Genomic DNA, 22,321 nt, shown 5'->3' on the forward strand with positions numbered 1-22,321 from the left:
AACAGTTTCAAATACCAGTCAATATTGGCACAAAACCTTCAGGCTTCTGCTAGAAAGCTGACAAAAACACAGAAATATAGTGGCAAATCTGGGGGAGCTGCTCAACCCCTAACACTGTAGCGTGTTTTTCATTGGGGGAGCAGCCCCACCGCATGTGGACCGCAGCAAACGACTATCCCCAGCAAAAAATATTTTGCATACGGTGGAGGATGTCGGCGCGGTCCACATGCACCACAAAGGCATCCTACACAAAACGGAGCATTGTGCGGATGAAAATACAATCATAAATCACAGAAAAAATGCACCACACGGATATGCCACTGACTATACTGGCTAGTCATAAATGCAGATATTAAAAGCTGAGACTTTTGCCAATATATTCCTGTCAGGAAGATATCGGAGCCCCAAGCACCACGTCACGGTTCTCAGCATGGCAAGGGGTCCTACCAATACGCTGCCTATGGTGTGAACAAGGTCTTAGGGTGATGTAATCGAGCTTACAGCCAGGCTTCCACACAACCGCCTAGCAGGACAACTAGTGCAATGTGAACAAAGCCAGACTGTAAGCCACACCCATATCAGACTATGTAATGGAGGCTACCAGGTGCAAAGAGTGTTTGAATGCCAGGTGAAGGCACATACACTACATATAAAACAAGACAAAAACACAGAAATATAGTGGCAAATCTGGGGGAGCTGCTCAACCCCTAACACTGTAGCGTGTTTTTCATTGGGGGAGCAGCCCCACCGCATGTGGACCGCAGCAAACGACTATCCCCAGCAAAAAATATTTTGCATACGGTGGAGGATGTCGGCGCGGTCCACATGCACCACAAAGGCATCCTACACAAAACGGAGCATTGTGCGGATGAAAATACAATCATAAATCACAGAAAAAATGCACCACACGGATATGCCACTGACTATACTGGCTAGTCATAAATGCAGATATTAAAAGCTGAGACTTTTGCCAATATATTCCTGTCAGGAAGATATCGGAGCCCCAAGCACCACGTCACGGTTCTCAGCATGGCTAGAAAGCTGAACATGAAGAGGAACTTCATCTTTCAGCATGACAATGACACAAAGCATACATACAAATCAACAAAGGAATGGCTTCACCAGAAGAAGATTAAAGTTTTGGAATGGCCCAGCCAGAGCCCAGACCTGAATCCGATTGAAAATCTGTGGGATGATGTGAAGAGGGCTGTGCACAGGAGATGCCCTCACAATCTGACAGATTTGGAATGTTTTTGCAAAGAAGAGTGGGCAAATGTTCCCAAGTCAGAATGTGCCATGCTGATAGACCCATAACCCAAAAGACTGAGTGCTGTAATATAATCAAAAGGTGCTTCAACAAAGTATTAGTTCAAGGGTGTGCACACTTATGCAACCATATTATTTTATTTTTCTCCCCTCTACCTAAAAGATTTCAGTTTGTTTTTCAATTGAGTTGTACAGTTTATAGGTCACATTAAAAGGTGCAAAAAGTTCTGAAATGATTTATCTTTGTCAAATTTTTTTTTTTACATCACAGAAACCTGACATTTTAACAGGGGTGTGTAGACTTTTTATATCCGCTGTGTGTGTAAATATATTTTTATATATATATATATATATATATATATATATGTGTATGTGTGTGTGTGTGTGTGTGTGTATATATATATATATATATATATATATATATATATATAACAAAAAACAAAAAAACTTTGCAGGTTGGAAAAATATGATACACTACACTTTCCCATACTGCAAAGTACTAAAAGAAAAGTACTCCATTAGATGAGAAGAACAACAAAAATAAATAGCGCTGGTGTGAATGCCCCATTTATGGTGGAGATTTATAAAGGGTCCATTCACACGTCCGTTTTTTCTTTCCTGATCTGTTCCGTTTTTTCAGGAACAGATCAGGACCAGATCTGGACCCATTCATTTTCAATGGGTCCTGGAAAAAATCGGACAGCACAATGTGTGCTGTCCGTTTCCGTTGTTCCGTTCCGCATGTCCTGTTTAAATATAAAACATGTCCTATTCTTGTCCTGAAAAATCGGATCCTGGTACAATACAAAGTCAATGGATCCGCAAAAAACGGATGACATTCGGATGTCATTCCGTATGTCATCCGTTTTTTGCGGATTCCGTTCCTGGAAACACATAACAATTTTTTATTTATTTTTTATTTATTTTTTTTTCAATTTTTTTTCAAAGAAATCCAAACAACTTTATTTGATTATTGAAATGTATACATGCTCCCGTTTTTTGCGGATCCGCAAAAAACGGATGACATACGGAAACATTTTCAGGAACAACGGATCCGCAAAAAACGGACCGTTTTTCAGGATGAAAAAAAACAGGACGTGTGAATGGACCCTTATGCAGGGAACTATTACTGGTCTAACAGCAGGAAATCATAGCCAAGTGATAAAATTCAGTCCAATATGGCGGATCTTTCCTGTACTTTTATCACTGGGCTATAATAATCTGTCACTACATACTGCACCACATACATGCGTGTGATGTGTATGGGTCAATGTGTGATGTATATGAGGCAGCGTGCTATGTATACATGTGTGTTATGTTTGTAATGTAGAGCTTCTGCCTGTATGAACTAGGAGATGATCATGTGACTGTGTTTGTATGCAAAGTTAGGTTGTGCAGTGCAGGGTGCGGGGAAGTGCAGATTATTCACACCCACAAATATCCAGGATGGAGAGCTCAGGCATTGTTGTTACATGCCCCCACAGCTTTGCTGCAGCATGTAAACAAAGCATGAATAACAGAACTATGCAAAGGTGTGATTTTTTTTTTTTTTTTTTTTAAGAAATCAAGCTTAACTAATGTACACAGTTGCAATAAAAAGTATGTGAACCCTTTGGAATGATATGGATTTCTGCACAAATTGGTCATAAAATGTGATCTGATCTTCATCTAAATCACAACAATAGACAATCACAGTCTGCTTAAACTAATAACACACAAATAATTAAATGTTACCATGTTTTTATTGAACACACCATGTAAACATTTACAGTGCAGGTGGAAAAAGTATGTGAACCCTTGGATTTAATAACTAGTTGAACCTCCTTTTGGCAGCAATAATTTCAACCTGTAGTTGCAGATCAGACATGCACAACGGTCAGGAGTAATTCCTGACCATTCCACTTTACAGAACTGTTTCAGTTCAGCAATATTCTTGGGATGTCTGGTGTGAATCGCTTTCTTGAGGTCATGCCACAGCATCTCAATCAGATTGAGGTCATGACTGTGACTGGGCCACTCCAGAAGGCGTATTTTCTTCTGTTTAAGCCATTCTGTTGTTGATTTACTTCTATGCTTTCGGTTGTTGTCCTGTTGCAACACCCATCTACTGTTGAGCTTCAGCTGGTGGACAGATGGCCTTAAGTTCTCCTGCAAAAGGTCTTGATAAACTTGGGAATTTATTTTTCCTTCGATGATAGCAATCTGTCCAGGCCCTGACGCAGTAAAGCACCCCCAAACCATGATGCCCCCACCACTATACTTCACAGTTGGGATGAGATTTTGATGTTGGTGTGCTGTGCCTCTTTTTCTCCACACATAGGGCCAGATTTATCATTAGCTCAGGTCAGAATAATGGAGTGAAAAAGTCCCAAACGCTAAAACTGTGGGAATGAACGTGTCCTCGTGCCTAGGCTGAAGATTCCCTAAGATGGTGAAAGGGGGAAAGAGGCAGCCCGCTCCCTCAGGACCTGGAAGGGGCAGGCGTCTCTCTAACAGCCTAGACAGACAATCACAAGAAAATAAAACCAACTTATCTTGTACTGAGCAGGAACAGCAATCCTTCCTTCCCTCCTTCCTTCCTTCCTTCCTCTGAACAAGACATAAGCTATAACCCGCACAGGACACTGGGAGTGGGCATAATTTAAGCTCATACCAACGACCCCACCCAGTGCACCTGTAGGGAGGCGGATACAGCTCAACTCCAAAACAATAACAAAAGGCTACACATGTGCTGCTAATCTAGCAGACCTCCGCACATGACCCGAGCAGGGCATGACAAGTGGCTTCCTCTGTGGTATTCTCCCATGAAATCCATTCTTGTTTAGTGTTTTGCGTATCGTAGCGTTACTAACAGGGATGTTAGCATATGCCAGAGACTTTTGTAAGTCTTTAGCTGACACTCTAGGATTCTTCTTCACCTCATTGAGCAGCCTCCGCTGTACTCTTGCAGTCATCTTTACAGGACGTTAATAATAAACAGAGTATGGTGGCTCTCTGTCGCCTATAACTATGAGTGGGTGCTGCTAGGCCTGAGTGACTCACCCAGTCACAAATTAGAAATAAATGTAATATATAGAAAGGCTGAGCACTCTCCCAATGGACCACACAGAAACTATTCAAAGATTGTTTGAGTTTATTACACCAATATATAGATCTAAAAATCAACAAAATTAGCTAAATTACAATAAGACTATAATAAAAAAAAAAAAATATAATTATTCAATAAAAATACACTATGAGTATAATAAAAGGGTTAAACAGATTCAGAGCATAATGAGTAAAATGGTTTACAAAAGCATAATATATCTGGCTTTGATGAAGTATGTCCTGGATATGCAGAAAAAAGATGATGATTTGCAGATATTCGACAGTCAGAGAATATATGATAATATTTTCGGATATATTTTCGAATATATATTCGCATAAATGTCCAGACTGGAATAGATTATGTGCTTGCGATAATTAGTCAATATCCCCTGTATGGCAATTTAAAGGAAACACTTACTCTTGCAGACAGCCGTCTGATTATCGCACACGGTGGCGTCCCACGTGGCTAATGGACTTGAATTTCGGCGGTGTCTGTTACTTGCAGTACAGCAGGAGTAGTGTGAGCGGTATAGCCCTCCGTGTAGAGATTCTTTGTGAAAGAAATTGAAGTTGTAGCTCTACTTCATGGGACTGAATGTTCGCTTTATGCCATAAAGTTCCTCAGGGTGAAAGGAATTGATTCAAATTATCAGCATCGGGACGTCCATCAGCTGATGTGCGGGTCTTTTGAAACCAGACGCGTTTCGGGGTCTTTTCCTAGCCCCTTCCTCAGTGAACAAGACATAAGCTATAACCCGCACAGGACACTGGGAGTGGGCATAATTTAAGCTCATACCAACGACCCCACCCAGTGCACCTGTAGGGAGGCGGATACAGCTCAACTCCAAAACAATAACAAAAGGCTACACATGTGCTGCTAATCTAGCAGACCTCCGCACATGACCCGAGCAGGGCATGACAAGTGGCTTCCTCTGTGGTATTCTCCCATGAAATCCATTCTTGTTTAGTGTTTTGCGTATCGTAGCGTCACTAACAGGGATGTTAGCATATGCCAGAGACTTTTGTAAGTCTTTAGCTGACACTCTAGGATTCTTCTTCACCTCATTGAGCAGCCTCCGCTGTACTCTTGCAGTCATCTTTACAGGACGGACACTTTTAGGGAGAGTAGCAGCAGTACTGAACTTTCTCCATTTATAGACAATTTGTCTAAGGGTACTTTCACACTTGCGTTTTTCTTTTCCGGCATAGAGTTCCGTCACAGGGGCTCTATACCGGAAAAAAACTGATCAGTTTTATCCCCATGCATTCTGAATGGAGAGTAATCCGTTCAGTTTGCATCAGGATGTCTTCAGTTCAGTCGTTTTGACTGATCAGGCAAAAGAGAAAACCGCAGCATGCTACGGTTTTCTCTCCGGCCAAAAAAACTGATTACATGCCTGAACGCCGCATCCGGCATTTTTCCCATAGCAATGTATTAGCGCCGGATCCGGCATTCAGAATACCGGAATGCCGGATCCGTCGTTCCGGCATGCGCATGCGCAGATCGGCAAAAATGTGAAAAAATGTACAAGACGGATCCGTCTGTCCGCATGACAAGCGGAGAGACGGATCCGTCCTTGCAATGCATTTGTGAGACGGATCCGTCTCACAAATGCTTTCAGTCAGCGGCAGATCGGCGGATCCGGCGGCCAGTTCCGACGACGGAACTGGCCGCCGGATCACACTGCCGCAAGTGTGAAAGTAGCCTTACTGTGGACTGTTGAACAGCAAGGCTTTTGGAGATACTTGTATAACCCTTCCCAGCTTTATGCAAGTCAACAATTCTTAATCGTAGGTCTTCTGGGAGCTCTTTTGTGCGAGGCATCATTCACATCAGGCACTGCTTCTTGTGAAAAGCAAACCCAGAACTGGTGTAACCAACACCTCCAATCTCATCTCATTGATTGGACTCAAGTTGGCTGACACCTTACTCCAATTAGCTCTTGGAGATGTCATTAGTCTAGGGGTTCACATCATTTTTCCACCTGCACTGTGACTGTTTACATGGTGTGTTCAATAAAAACATGGTAACATTTAATTTTTTGTGTGTTATTAGTTTAAGCAGACTGTGATTGTCTATTGTTGTGACTTAGATGAAGATCAGATCACATTTTATGACCAATTTGTGCAGAAATCCATATCATTCCAAAGGATTCACATACTTTTTCTTGCAACTGTCTGTAAGTCCTGATGAGTTTTTTAATGTTTATTTTTTTTCATAACTCTGATAACCCCTTTAAACCCCTAAAACAGCTTTTTCCTCAATCCGCATGTGGCACTAGACAGAATGTGGATTCCGATTCATATATTTCAGATGAATATAAATGGAATTTTGATTCATCTAGTGATTTGGGGAGTAATTCCTATTTTTCTGACGATGAAGCAGGCAGAGCACTTTTTACTACTGAAGATACAGAGCCATTATTAAAGGCAGTGAGAGCCACAATGGAATTGGAGGATGTTAAGCAGCAGAAATCCAATGCCGACCAAGTTTTTGAAGGATTAGCACCCAAAAAGCATATAGTTTTTCCTGTTCATACAAATATGGAGTCCCTGATTAAAATTAAAAGAATGGAGGAATCCAGATAGTAATTTTTTTGTTCCTAATACAATTAAAAGAAAATTTCCTTTTGATGAACAAGTGTCTTTAGTCTGTGATAACGCACCTAATGTATATGCCCTGGTGGCAAAAATTGCAAAAAGATTGGCACTTCCCTTTGATGACTTAGGGGTTCTTGGTGATCCCTTCTACTAGCTTTAGGCCTAGTATTGCTGCTTCTTGGGTATCTAGGTCTTTAAAGCTCTGGTTAGGGCAATTGCAGTCGCTTATCAAAGATAAAACCCCCAGAGAGAAACTTTTGTCCTCCCTTCCAACATTTATTAAAGCGGCAGATTTTTGGGCGGACGCTTCTTCTGATGCTGTTAGATTTTCAGCTAGATCAGCTGCTTTATCTAATGCTGCTAGGCGGGCCATCTTGCTTAAATCTTGGAAGGGCGACCAGGATTCCAAAGCTTGGCTTTATTCCCTACCATGTGAGGGTCAGAAGCTATTTGGATCTTCCTTGGATGACATTCTAGTGAAAGCATTGGACAGAAAAAAGGGATTCCCAGTACCTCAGAAATTAAGTAGGTTCAGAAGGTCTAGAAATTTTCAAAGTAAACAGATGTTCAGACACCCAGAAAAGAAAGATAGAGCTCCTAGAAAGTCGGCGTTATTGTTCAAAGCCTCAAATGATTCCAAATCCAAAGATAAGCAAGATTGACGCCAGGAGTCAGGTGGAGAGAAGACTTTCAAAGTTTTTCCCAACCTGGAAAGAGATTGCAAAAAAACAAATTTTAAAGTGGTTTCAAATAGAATTTCTTTCTACTCAGGAAGATTTTTCCATAATAACCAGGAATCCAAAAGAAAAAGGAAAGGCTTTAATTTTGTAAAAGGAGATTTTTTTCTTTACTTCAGAAAGGGGTTGTAAGTTTAGTTCCTGAGGCGGAAAGAGGAACCGGGTTCTATTCTCCACTTTTTTTTTTTTTTGTAATAAAACCCATACGGTTCCTTCAGAGTAATATTGAATTTAAAGAAACAAGAATCTGAGATGCAAAACATTTTGTATGGAGACCTTAACATCTGCCATAAATCTCATCTCCCAGAACTGTTGGATGGCAAGTATAGTTCTGGAGGAGGCATACTGTCATGTTTCGATCAGTGTCAGCTCCTAAAGGTTTTTTTAGAATGGCGGTTTGGGTTCAGGGCTCTCTTCTTCATCTGCGAAGATGGAAGATCACAGGCCCCTCAAGTTTTTACTAAGATTATAGTGGAAGTAGCAGCCTTTGTAAGATTAAAAGGAATCACTCTAGTCCCTTATGTAGATGACTTTTTAATAATTTCCCAGACAGAATAGTCTTTAAAGCTGCAGGTAGATCAGTTGTGCATAATTCTGGAGTCATTGGGATGGAAGATAAATTGGAAAAAATCCAAGTTACTTTCTTCTCAGAGATGTGTTTTTTGGGGATACTACTAGATTCCCAGAAACAGAGATGTTTCCTTCCAGAACAGAAGTTGATGTCTTTAATAGACAGGATACAGGATCTCTTTCTCAGTTATGTGTGTTCCCTGAGACATGCTATGCCAGTAGTAGGTTTAATGACATCCACTATTCCGTAAGCAGTAACCTATGCTCAGTTTCATTCAAGACCATTGCAGGAGGACATCCTAAAGAACTGGGATGGTTCTCCCTTATCCTTGGACTACAACTTTCATCTAAGTTCAGTAGCAAGGATTTTGTTACTGTGGTGGACAAACCCAACGAGTTTATCCATGGGATGCCCTTGGGTGTCTCAGAATCCAATATCGATCACCACGGACGCAACCCCTTAGGGATGGTGAGCCCATTCAGGGGGAGTTTTCTGGCAGGGAAGATGGAGCATTCAATTCAGAATCAGTTCTTCAAACTACAAAGAACAAAGGGCAATAAAAGAAGCTATTTTAAAAATCCCATCAACGTTGGCAGAAAGAACAGTAATAATATATTCAGACAATACAACGGCATTGTCTTGTATAAATGCCGTTCTGTTGCTGTTATCCCAGGAGATTTTTCAGATTGCAGAAAGGAACCAGTTCATTCTCAGAGGTGTTCACCACAGAGGGAAGGACAATTCCCTGGCCAATTTCAGTTCAGTTCTCCAGCTCATCGTACAGAAGTGGGGTCTACCAACTAGGGTTGTCACAATACCAAAATTTTAAATCGATTCCAATACCTTAAAAAAGTATTTAGTTACTAGATACCATGCGAAAAAGACCAGCGTGCATTCTGCATTTTATGGAACATCCGACGCATAATCGAACAGTCCTATCCTATTTTTCGGGGGACTAAAATGGCGAATCGCACATGTAATATGTTTATTTATTGTATATATCTTTTATATGTAAAAATGGGTGATTTATACTTAATATTTCGGTGTTTTTTTTGTTTTTGTTTTTTACTTTTCATTCAATAACTATTTCCCCCCTTAGGGACTAGAACCTCGGATCTTTTGATCACTTGTCCTATTCACCCTAATAGAGCTCTATTAGGGTGAATAGGACTTTACACTGTCTCTGCTGCCCCGTGCTTTGTGCACACAGCAGCAGGGAGCTGACCATGGCAGCCAGGGCTTCAGTAGAGTCCTGGCTGCCATGGTAACCGATCGGAGCCCCAGGATTACACTGCTGGGGCTCCGATCAGAACTGCCACTGCACCACCAATGAAGGGGGGGGGGAGGGGACCCTGTGGCCCCTGCCACCAATGATTTAAAAAGCTTCTGTCACCCCCAAAACCCTTTATTTTATTTTTTGGGGCTTGTTAAAATCGTTATTTAACAACTATTCCCTATATAGGGATCTTACCTTTTTGTCTGTGGCTTCTTTTCATTAAAAAACGATCTTTTAAAATATGCTTCACTACCAGCAAGTAGGGCGTCTACTTGCTGGTAGCCGCCGCTAAAAAAACGCCCCCTCCCCTTGTTGATTGACGGGGCCAGCAGCGATCTCCTCATCCGGCTGGCCCTGTCAGCATTTAAAAAAATCCTGCGCCTTTCTTCATTCGGCGCAGGCGCTCTGAGAAGGAGGCTCGCCTCCTCAGCACTCCCTCAGTGCGCCTGAGCCGATGACGTCACCGAATGAGAAGACGTCATCGGCGCAGGCGCACTGAGGGAGTGCTGAGGAGGCGAGCCTCCTTCTCAGAGCGCCTGCGCCGAATGAAGAAAGGCGCAGGATTTTTTTAAATGCTGACAGGGCCAGCCGGAGGAGGAGATCGCTGCTGGCCCCGTCAATCAACAAGGGGAGGGGGCGTTTTTTTGCGGCGGCTACCAGCAAGTAGACGCCCTACTTGCTGGTAGTGAAGCATATTTTAAAAGAATGAAGACAAGCGTGGGATTTTTGAAATGCTGACAGGGCCAGCCGGAGGAGGAGATCGCTGCTGGCCCTGTCTGGTAGTGAAGCGATTTGCATATTTTAAAAAATCGTTTTTTAAGGAAAAGAAGCCACAGACAAAGGTAAGATCCCTATATAGGGAATAGTCGTTAAATAACAATTTTAACAAGCCCCCCCCCCCCCAAAAAAAGGGGTTTTGGGGGTGACAGAAGCCCTTTAATACTAGAGGGGGTTGGGGGGGGGGGCATTGCACCACCAATGTTTTTAAACCATTAATGCAAATACAGGAAGCGGGTGTCGGTGGCAGAATCACATAGCCGACACCCGACCTCTATAATAGGGAGCTGTGATCAGCGTCAGTTAACCCTTCAGGTGCGGCACCTGAGGGTTTTACTGCTGCTGATCGCAGCTCCCTGTCATAGAGGTCGGGTGCCGGCTAAGTGATTCTGCCGCCGACACCTGCTTTCTGTATTTGTGTTAATGGTTTAGTTATCTTCATTGGTGGCACAGTGGCCACAGCCCCTCCCCTCTCTCTTCTCATTGGTGGCAGTGGCACAGGGGGGTGGGAGAGACTCCTTCTCCCCTGTGCTGCTGAGGGAACATGGCGCTCGCTGAGAGTAGCACGCTCAATGTTCTCTGATACTAGGCTGTGCATTAGATACTGGTACAAAAATATTGATTGGGTATCGATAATTCGATACCCGGTGCAACCCTACTACCAACTATAGATCTCTTTGCAATGAGAGAATACAAGAAGGTAGACAGATTTTTTTTCTCTCAACAGAATGGACTTCCCAATGGAAATAGACGCTTTAACCCAGTCATGGCATCAGGAGTTCGGATATGCCGGCCCTCCGTATTAACTCATTCCCAGAGTCCTTAAGAAAGTTATCCAGGAGAGGGCTTCTATAATTTTAATAGCTCCAAGATGGCCCAAAAGAGCTTGGTTCTCAATGTTATAAAACCTAGCGGTGGAACCCCCATAGACGTTTCCAGTGTGGGACAACCTTCTGCATCAGGTCCAGTTTGTCACCCCCAGACCAGATCTACTACAACTAGCAGCCTGGAAATTGAAAGTATATGGGCAAGGAGGGGCTTGTCGAATTAGGTAGTTTCCACTTTACTGGCGAACAGGAACGAAGTCACGGCTAAAAAGTGTGTTAAAGTTTGGGATACTTTCGCCAAATTTTTGGGAAGGTCAGGACCCCTTGCAGGCACCTTGTGTGCCTGACATAGTAAATTTCTTGCAAGCAGGCCTGAACAAGAATCTAAAAAGTTCAACTAAGGCTGGGTTCACACGGGCGAGATTTCCGCGCGGGTGCAATGCGTGAGGTGAACGCCTTGCAGCCGCACTGAATCCGGACCCAGTCACCTCTGCGTTGCGTGAAAATCGCAGCATGCTCTATATTGTGCGTTCATCATGCAACGCAGGCCCCATAGAAGTGAATGGGGATGTGTGAAAATCGCAAGCATCCGCAAGCAAGTGCAGATGCGGTGCGATTTTCACGCATGGTTGCTAAGATGACAGTCTATTCACTGTATTATTTCCCCTTATAACATGGTTATAAGGGGAAATAATAGCATTCTTTAATACAGAATGCTTAGTAGAAGGTCAATTGAGAGTTAAAAAATAAAAAATAATTGATTCACCTCCTCTTGATCATGATCTCTTCTTACTTCTTTAATCATGAGCTGCCGGCTAAAGGACCTGTGGTGACGTCACATCACATGGTCCAATCACACAGCCCATCATGTGGTTATGGACAATGTGATTGGACCATGTGATGAGCTCAGTGACGTCACCACAGGTCCTTTGACAGGTCCTGAAGAAAGAACAGGAGACCGGCAGCTACGCAATCAATTGAAGGAGGTGATGTAATTTATTTATTAATTTTTTTAACCCTCAATTGACTTTCTACTAAGCATTCTGTGTTAATGAATGCTATTATTTTCCCTTATAACCGTGTTATAAGGGAAAATAATTACATCTACACAACACCGAACCCAAACCCAAAGTTCGGGTCTGGGTACTACATTCATTTTTTTATCACGCGCAAGCAAAATGCATTGCACCCACGCGATAAAAACTGAACAACGGAACGCAATTGCAGTCAAAACTGACTGCAATTGGGTACCTACTTGTGCGGGTTTGCCGCAATGCACCCAGGGCGCATCCTAAGCCAAAACGTGACGCCCGTGTGAACCCAACCTAAAAGTCCAAGTAGCGGCCCTGAGTTTGATTCTAGACTAACATATCACTCTTGGATAAAAAGGTTCTTATCCGTAGCCTCCAAATTACGGCCCTCTTTGAGACCTCTGTCTCCCCCATGGGATTTAAATTGTGTATTATCTGCCTTGACTCATTCCCCATTTGAACCTAATTAGTAGATACCGATCTAGATGCTCACTTTAAAAATTGCCTTTTTGTTAGCTATCACGTCTGTTAGACGAGTTTTGGAGATCCAGGCCGTTTCAGCTTTCCCTCCTTATACAAATATTTTGAAAGATAAAGCCATTTTAAGGCCTTTACCCTTTTTCTTGTCTAAGGTGGTTTCTGACTTCCACAGAAACCAGAACATAATTCTACCTTTTTTGTGTTAATCCCAATAATTCTAGAGAACAACATTTTCACTGTCTAGCTAGAAGATGTTTAATCACTTACCGTACCTGCAATCCACTAAGGATTGGAGAATAGATGAACATCCAAGCCAAGGAACCCAAGCCTTGGTTCCTTGGCTTAGGTGTATCTCTTTAACTTTTTTTTTTTTTTTGTGTTATCACACATCCGGAGGGTCTTTTCCTTGTAAATCACTAAGGTGTGGTGGGGGTGTGAACTTTTTATATCCTCAGGTTTCCTGTCATTAATGGGAGGTCCATGACGCATGGGTGCTGTCATGGGTTTCAAGAAAAACAATTACGGGTAAGCAATTTATGTTTTCTGGCACGCCCTTCCAGAAGTGAAGGCTGCACAGGTCGCACACCCCTGTTCTTGGTTTAGTAGGGGTAATTGTAGTGACAGATGCTATCTACATGAAGCAGGACGGCGCATGTGTGTCCACTGCTAGATTCAAACTCTAGTTTTAATGATTTTTATGGGATCCAGCTGTAGGACCCCTAGGCAATCAGACTCTTGTCACATATTCCGTACATAGATGAAGAATCTCCTTTGTGGGATTTTTTTTTACTTCAGTTTTGGACTATTTTTCTTTGATTTAGGCCTCTTGCACAAGACCGCATGGTTTTGCGGTCCGTTTAAAACTGATCCGTTTTTTCCATTTTTTTTTTTGTTTCAGTACTGTTTCCGTTCTGTTTTGCCGTTTTTTTGTTTGGTCTCCAGTTTGTGATCTGTTTTTTGGCAGATCGGAAACAGAAGCATACAATAATGTTTAAACAGTAAGTACATTAACGGAACGGATACAGAAGACATACGGATGCATTCCTTATGCATTCAGGTTTTTTTGCGAACCATTAACTTGAATGGAGCCGCGGGAAGTGAACATAGGACATGTTCTATCTTTTGAAGGGAACGGAAATACGGAAACGGAATGCATATGGAGTACCTTCTGTTGTTTTTACGCACCCATTGAAGTGAATGGTTCTGCATACGGACCGAAAACGGAACGCCCCAAAAAAACTGAACGGAAATGGAAAAAAAATACGGTCCTGTGCAAGAGGCCTTACTAACGCCTGAATTATTGCAACTGTAATTGATAAAGTGAATTTATACTGGTTGGACATTTAATGTTAGCACTTTTTTTTCCAGCATACTAAAACAGGTGAAGAAATGCTAAAGATGTGCGTGGCTGTACGTAGAAAACTGCAACTGTATTACTGGAAGGATCGTTCATTTCATGAACTTCAGGTGATTAAGTGCAAATGTAAATGGAACCTGTTTTGTTTATATGCTTTTAGACAAACATAAATGTATAAAATGTTTACATTTTTTCATGAAATGGGGAAAGCTATGTTCACACTTCAGTTGTTTGGTCAGTTATTTTGATCTTGAATACAAAAAGAGTGCAGTCTGTAGCACCATTATTGCAGGACATGTCAGTTTCCCCTTTTTTGCATTTTCGTTTCTTACTACCTGCCTTCCCACAGCCATAACTTTTTATTTTTGCGTTCATATAGACGTATGAGGGCTTGTTTTTTGGCGGGACATTTTGCACTTTATAATGTCACCATTTATTATTGCATATGATGTAGTGGGAAGCTGGAAAAAAAATCCAAATGAGGTGGAATTGGAAACAAAAATACAATTGTGCTATAGTTTTATGGATTTTATCTTTACTATGTTCCATATGTGGTAAAACTGACCTGTTCCCTTAATTCTCCGGGTCAGTATAATTACAGCAAAACCACAATACATATAGTTTTTCTTGTGTGTTAATATAAATAAAAAAATAAAAACTTTTTTTTTTCTTTGCAATGCCATAATCTGACCCCACTTTTCGGTATTTCTATCTACAAAACCGTGTGAGGGCTCATTTTTTTAGGGGGCTATTTGTAGTTTTTATTAATTAAAACCATTTAGGAGTATAACTTTTTGATTACTTTTTAATTTAATTTTTAGGAGGTGAGGCAATGAAAAAAATGCTAATCATTTTTGTTAATAGTTTCGGATGCAGCTGTGCATATGATTTATGATTATTTTTTGTTGTTGTTTATTTTATTAAAGGGGTTATCTCATGACAGACAATGGGGGCATACCGCTAAGATATGCCCCCATTGTCTTATAGGTGCGGGTCCCACTGTTGGGACCCGCACTTATATAGAGAACGGAGCCCTGCAAGTGAAAAAGGGCACACTGTGCATGTGCAGCCGCCCTCCATTCCTTTTCTATGGGGCCGGCGAAAATAACCAAGCACAGGCTTGGCTATTTCCGTTGAGCCCATAGAAGTGAATGGGAGGGGTGGCCGGTCATGCGCAGTGTGCTCCCATTCACTTCTATGGGGAGCTGGCTTGGTGGTGGACGGACCGGAGTCCTCCAGCAACCACCGTGCCTGGCCCATTCTCAATATAGGTGTGGGTCCCAGCAGTGGGACCCACACCTATAAGACAATAGGAGCATATCCTAGCGATATGCCCCCATTGTCTATGATGAGACAAACCCTTTAAGGGGATGCTTTGAATTTTTATATAATTTATTATTTTTAAAAGTGTTTCACTTTTTTTTTATATTTTTTTAAGCCCTTCCTAGGGTTCTTGAATATATGATCTTCAGATCACTTCTTCCTTACACTGCAATGATTTAGCATTGCAGTGTATAGCAGATTCACTGTTTTCTTATGGAGCCCTGCCAACTTCAGGCCTCCATAAGAATTACAGCTGTAATAGTATTGAACGTGCTATTAACATGAATGACCGGCTTCCCTGATCTCAGCATGGGTAAGGTGTGTTGGGCTACTGGGGAGCAGCGCTCCCAGTGGAAAGCCGCTTCGGTTGCCATTCTCACAACTGATTACAGCATCTGAGGGATTAAATGTCTGCAACCAGTGTTATCACCGTTTGCAGACATTAGCGCCAGGTGCCTGGTGTGAAACTACTATGGTGTCTGCTTTGCTCCAGAGTGGGCTCCATCTTTAAAATACACAACTGATGGAAAAGAACTAAGTGCTAAAGGTGCCCATACACATCAGAAAAAAACATCTATAAATTGAAACCACATGATGAACGCTGCAGAAAAAAATTCTAACAATGACCGAAATGCTGTAATGGTGTAAAAAGAGCGACAAAAATATTATACGTTCTCACAAATGGTACTAATAAAAATCACAACTTGTCCTGTAAAAAAGAAAGCCCTCAATGAGAACATAAAAACTTATGGGTCTCATAAGTTCATCTGAAACATGATTTTTTTTAAATAAAGTAGAATGCAAAATTTGTACAACATGAAAAATACATACATTTGGTATGTTCCAAATAATATCAACTCACAGAATAAAGTTATAATGTAATTTGCCCCACATGTTGAACCTTAATAAAGTAAAAATAATTGACAGAATTGCTATTATTTGACCATCTTAATAAGGTACAAAAGAGATTACTAGGCTATATGTAGCCCAAAATGATATTGTTAAAAACAGCCAGTCCCACAAAAAAAGAATATGCCCTCACACAGCTGCCTTGACAGAAAAATAAAAATGTTATTAGTGCTAGAATATGTTAATGCCCAGTAGAAACTATATAAATTAGCTATTGCCATACGTGCTTTAACCTCCTCAGGACCGCCGCACGCAGGATTGCGTCCTGGCGGCGGCCCTGTTGTTCCTCCTGGACGCGCCGATGCGTCCTCACGCGAGATTTCGAGCAGAGCCGGCCCGCACTGCGCATGGGAATCGGCGCAGAAGAAGTTCGTCACCAGCCTGCCAGCCAATGATGATCGCTGGTAGGCTGGTGACTTTTGAAAAATCAAATCAAAAGCCATTTAACGCACTAACTAAATTCAATAGGTATTGTTTACGTACTATCCAAAATATATATTTACTGCCTAAATAAAGTACGCTAAAAACAGTTTATTATATTATCTATTAAAAGTCTCCGCAACAAATTAGGCTTGGTAGGGTGAAAGGGGATATCTCAGACTAATGATGCTGATCCCTACAAAAACTCCTACCACTAGAACTCCAATAAAAAGGAGTAAATAGTGTATGGTGTGGTTCCTCTACCAGCAATGGGGAAATGACATCCAGAAACAAATGCACCTGATTGAAACAGTATATAGTGTGGCAGGTCTCCTAATAACGGGGAGAAACTGCACACCAAACAATGTCAGGTTACACTAAAAGGATGGACCAACCCTCAACCGGTGGCTTATGCACAGGAACGAACCACTGGGCTCCTATAGTCAGCAAAAGTCAGTCTGTAGCTGTATTAACAGAAATATATTGCTCAACGCGTTTCTCCTGTCCAACTTATTTTTTGGTTCATCAGGAGCAAGTTATAAAGTCCACTGCTGTCACTGAATATCACCCCCTCACACTGAGTGTACAACAGAGCGACAGGGAACTTCGCAACATCTGACTGTAAATATGCTGCATGCCACTGATGTCGTGCATGCAGCACTAATCAATCACCAAGTCCACTACTACCGCTAGATGTTATCCCCTCACACTGGGTACAGCGGTTAACAGGGAGCTCAGGATTGTTTTAACAGAGAATATGCTGCACGCCACTGATGACGTGCGTGCAGCAGAGAGCCTCCGGCAATGCGGCCGTGACCCGCGCGTAGCGCGGACTTGTTTAAATAGAGGAAACGCCAACTCACAAAGTGCCCAATCAGGAACAGAACACGTCATCCGACTGCGCACCAATCCATCCGTCGCAGCCGGATGACGCGCAATCCATCCTATCGTCAATCCAAGACTTGAGAATCCTGGCTCCGCCCACCCATGAGCGTCACTTGTAGGGGAGAGGAAGAAATTGATGACGAATGCCTTCTCCCTTCACTGTATCGTATACTGCAACAGGAGGGAGGAATAATAAGAGGTCTGTGACGATTGCTTCAGCTTCACATATATAGGGGACATCACTAGCATAGAGATACATAGCTATAAAGTCCACACTTCTTGTAACTATTAATTATTAAAGGAGGATTAATACATAATAAGTGACAAAAAAGTGGCAATTATGCTGACAAGGGAATACGAGAAAGATGAGCACCAGAATATCCAGATAGATAAATAAATTATTTATATAGGATGTAAAAGATCTAAAGGGAAGCAATAGTATCACAAACCAATGCATCATCTCATATAAATGATTACATGACATAATGGAGAGTGAAATCAGCTACTGGAAGTCATTCAATAAAACAGGCAAATGAAATCGCATCGTTTAGGCCACTGGGCTTCACAGTGTTGAGGGTGAATATCCACTGTGCCTCTTTTTTAAGCAACAGCGTGTCGATGTCACCTCCCCTGGGTGGTGGCCTGACATGTTCTATTCCTTGGAATTTAAAACAATCCAAATTGCCAGGATGGCAAATGGCCACGTGTTGTGCCACAGGGGTATCTCCAGAATTTTTAATTTTTAGGAGATGCTCTCACAAAAGACGGTAGGCTGGATACAAATGGTCTCAAAATCCTGTCAACATAAACACTTATTCTTTCAGTAAGGCTGCCAATACCCGACACTATCGGCCTCCCTTTTAAAGGGTTAGTCCCCTTGTGTATTTTGGGTAGACTATAAAAGGCCGGTAGTGTCGGGTATGCAGGCAAAAGATAAGCTAGCTCATTCGCACTTATCAATTTGCGCCATTTTGCCCTACTTAGAATCTGGCCAAGTTCCTTTTTGTAGGCCTCAAGGGGATTATGATCCAGTTTAGTATAACAGGTGTTGTCGTCGAGAATCCTCTTGCACATCTGAACATAACAGCTGACATCGAGAACAACTACATTGCCCCCCTTATCTGAGGGCTTGATTATAACAGTGGCATCTTGTTGTAGTTGCATTAATGCCAGCTGCTCCTGCTCAGACAGGTTACTTGGATGTGGATTCCGAACGTGTAGAGACCGTAATCTGTCCGTGACAACAGTGAGAAAGACATCTAAAGGCGAATTATTGGGCAGCGGGGGGAACTTCTTAGATACAGGTTTTAGATCGGTAAACGGTCCTTCCCCTGTGTTTCTATCACTTTCCACCAAAAGATCTGCAAGTAGTCTAACATTTCAGTTTTCTAATAAATAAATTGATATCTTTCACCCATGTAAAAGGATTGAATCTACACTCAGGTACGAAGGATAAACCTTTACTCAAAACTGTCATTTCCGCGGTGGTCAGGGTACGTTTGGAAAGGTTAATAATTTGTGAAGTGTCCACTAGTCCACACCTCTTTATTTGCCTTTTCTGTTCCTGAGTGGATATTCGCTTGTAAATTGAGTCGGTTCCAAGGACCCCAGAGGTGTCCCTAAAAAACCTCCTCGATGTCCTCTCTCACTGTTGCCACGTCCCCTACCACGAGAATATTCTGCACCTCTACCTCTTCCCCTACCTCTGCCTCTTCCTCTACCGCGTTTGTTTTGGCGTGAGCCAGATCCAGTTTCAGGATCTGTTTCGTATTCAGAGGAGGATAGTTCTGTTTCACTCTCGTTCGTATGTTTTATCTTTTTGTGGACCGGCAAACTCTAATTTTGCCCTCTCTAAAATCTTTACTGTCCCTCACAAATTGATTGTGCTTTCTTTCTTTTAGATATCCAGTGAACCTCTCCACTGATTGCTGTAATAAAGTTTCCCTTAAGAGAAATCCAGTAAAGGAGAGAACTTTTTCGCGGCCTCAATAGTTTCTTTTAGCTCTATCGTATTTTTGGCCAGCAATTCTTTCTCTTCATCAAGAAGGAATTTCATCAATCGTAATGATGACTCAATTGATTCCTTCTCCCATTTGTTCATCAAAGACTCAGATCTGAGCCTAAGGTTGGGTAGAACCGGATTTCTCTATTTATTTTATTTTTAAGGTAAATTTCTAGAGTTTGGATCTCCCACCACGATCTGACCTGATTTTTATACACCCTAGTCAGATTCTTAAACATAACTATAATATTGGGCGTGTATGCCTAGGTAGGGAGGTCCTGCTCTGAAAATACTTCTTTAGGATTACCTAGCCATGTATCTGAAGTAATGTCCCCTGACAGGAAACCCGCCATCACAATATTTAGCAAGTAAAGTCTGATTAACTAAATTCAATAGGTATTGTTTACGTACTATCCAAAATATATATTTACTACCTAAATAAAGTACGCTAAAAACAGTTTATTATATTATCTATTAAAAGTCTCCGCAACAAATTAGGCTTGGTAGGGTGAAGGGGATATCTCAGACTAATGATGCTGATCCCTACAAAAACTCCTACCACTAGAACTCCAATAAAAATAGCAATGGGGAAATGGACATCCAGAAACAAATGCACCTGAGTCACTTATTATGGGGGGTATGTATTTATCCTCCTTTAATAATTAATAGTTACAAGAAGTGTGGACTTTATAGCTATGTATCTCTATGCTTGTGATGTCCCCTATATATGTGAAACTGAAGCAATCGTCACAGACCTCTTATTATTCCTCCCTCCTGTTGCAGTATACGATACAGTGAAGGGAGAAGGCATTCGTCATCAATTTCTTCCCCTCCCCTACAGGTGACGCTTGTGAGTGGATGGAGCCAGGATTTTTCAAGTCTTGGATTGACGATAGGATGGATTGCGCGTCATCCGGCTGCGACGGATGGATTGGTGCGCAGTCGGATGACGTGTTCTGTTCCTGATTGGGCACTTTGTGAGTTGGCTTCACAGATGGGAGGTGTTTCCTCCATTTAAACAAGTCCGCGCTACGCGCGGGTCACGGCCACATTGCCGGAGGCTCTCTGCTGCACGCACTTCATCAGTGGCGTGCAGCATATACTGAGCACAATACTGAGTTCCCTGTTAACCGCTGTACCCAGTGTGAGGGGATAACATCTAGCGGTAGCAGTGGACTTGGTGATTGATTAGTGCTGCATGCACGACATCAGTGGCATGCAGCATATTTACAGTCAGATGTTGCGAAGTTCCCTGTCGCTCTGTTGTACACTCAGTGTGAGGGGGTGATATTCAGTGACAGCAGTGGACTTTATAACTTGCTCCTGATGAACCAACAAATAAGTTGGACAAGAGAAACGCGTCGAGCAATATATTTCTGTTAATACAGCTACAGACTGACTTTTGGTGACTATAGGAGCCCAGTGGTTCGTTCCTGTGTATAAGCCACCGGTTGAGGGTTGGTCCATCCTTTTAGTGTAACCTGACATTGTGTGGTGTGCAGTTTCTCCCCGTTATTAGGAGACCTGCCACACTATATACTGTTTCAATCAGGTGCATTTGTTGTTTCTGGATGTCCATTTCCCCATTGCTGGTAGAGGAACCACACCATACACTATTTACTCCTTTTTATTGGAGTTCTAGTGGTAGGAGTTTTTGTAGGGATCAGCATCATTAGTCTGAGATATCCCCTTTCACCCTACCAAGCCTAATTTGTTGCAGAGACTTTTAATAGATAATATAATAAACTGTTTTTAGCGTACTTTATTTTAGGGCTGCAACGATTAATCGATGTAATCGATTATATTCGATAACTGGATTCGTTGTCGACGAATCCAGTTATCGAATAATCGCCGATTCGTTGCTATTCGGGCGGGCGGGTGGTCGCTGCATCTTTATTTTACCTTTTTACAATGACGCTCCCGCTCCTGTAACAGCCAGGCAGAGCGGACGGCGGCGTAACGTCACTCAATCACGTGACACGCCTGCTCCGCCTCCTTCATTCATGAAGTGGGCGGAGCAGGCGCGTCACGTGATTGAGTGACGTTACGCCGCCGTCCGCTCTGCCTGGCTGGCTGTTACAGGAGCGGGAGCGTCATTGTAAAAAGGTAAAATAAAGATGCAAGCATCGGGGCCGGGGCTGTTAGGGGGAAGGGGGAGGGGGGATCTGTCTATGGCACTGCTATGGGAAGGGGGGTCTGTGTATAGCACTGCTATGGGGAGGAGGGGGGGTCTGTGTATGGCACTGCTATGGGAAGGGGGATCTGTGCACTGTTATGAGGAAAGGGATCTGTGCACTGTTATGCCCATAACAGTGCACATATCCCCCTCTCCATAACTACGCCGTCCACAGATCACCCTCTCCATAACTACGCCGTCCACAGATCCCCCTCTCCATAACTACGCCGTCCACAGATCCCCCATAATAGTGTCGTCCACAGATCCCCCATAATAGTGTCGTCCACAGATCCCCCATAATAGTGTCGTCCACAGATCCCCCATAAGTGTCGTCCACAGATCCCCCCATAAGTGTCGTCCACAGATCCCCCCATAAGTGTCGTCCACAGATCCCCCATAAGTGTCGTCACAGATCCCCCATAAGTGTCGTCCACAGATCCCCCATAAGTGTCGTCCACAGATCCCCCATAAGTGTCGTCCACAGATCCCCCATAAGTGTCGTCCACAGATCCCCCATAAGTGTCGTCCACAGATCCCCCATAAGTGTCGTTCACAGATCCCCCATAAGTGTCGTCCACAGATCCCCCATAAGTGTC

General features: G+C 42.6%; 1 protein-coding gene across 2 annotated transcripts in view; it reads left to right on the forward strand.

The window, feature by feature from the left end:
* The window catches only part of VPS39 (VPS39 subunit of HOPS complex), a 251,793-nt gene that overhangs the window by 72,970 nt on the left and 156,502 nt on the right, over positions 1-22,321 (forward strand). For both annotated transcript variants that reach the window (XM_044271213.1, XM_044271214.1), the window contains exon 6: positions 14,022-14,120. In XM_044271213.1, coding sequence (XP_044127148.1) covers positions 14,022-14,120 — 99 coding nt within the window. The remainder of the gene's footprint in view (positions 1-14,021; positions 14,121-22,321) is intronic.

Source organism: Bufo gargarizans, chromosome 11 (assembly GCF_014858855.1).
Source record: "Bufo gargarizans isolate SCDJY-AF-19 chromosome 11, ASM1485885v1, whole genome shotgun sequence".
Lineage (NCBI taxonomy): Eukaryota > Metazoa > Chordata > Amphibia > Anura > Bufonidae > Bufo > Bufo gargarizans.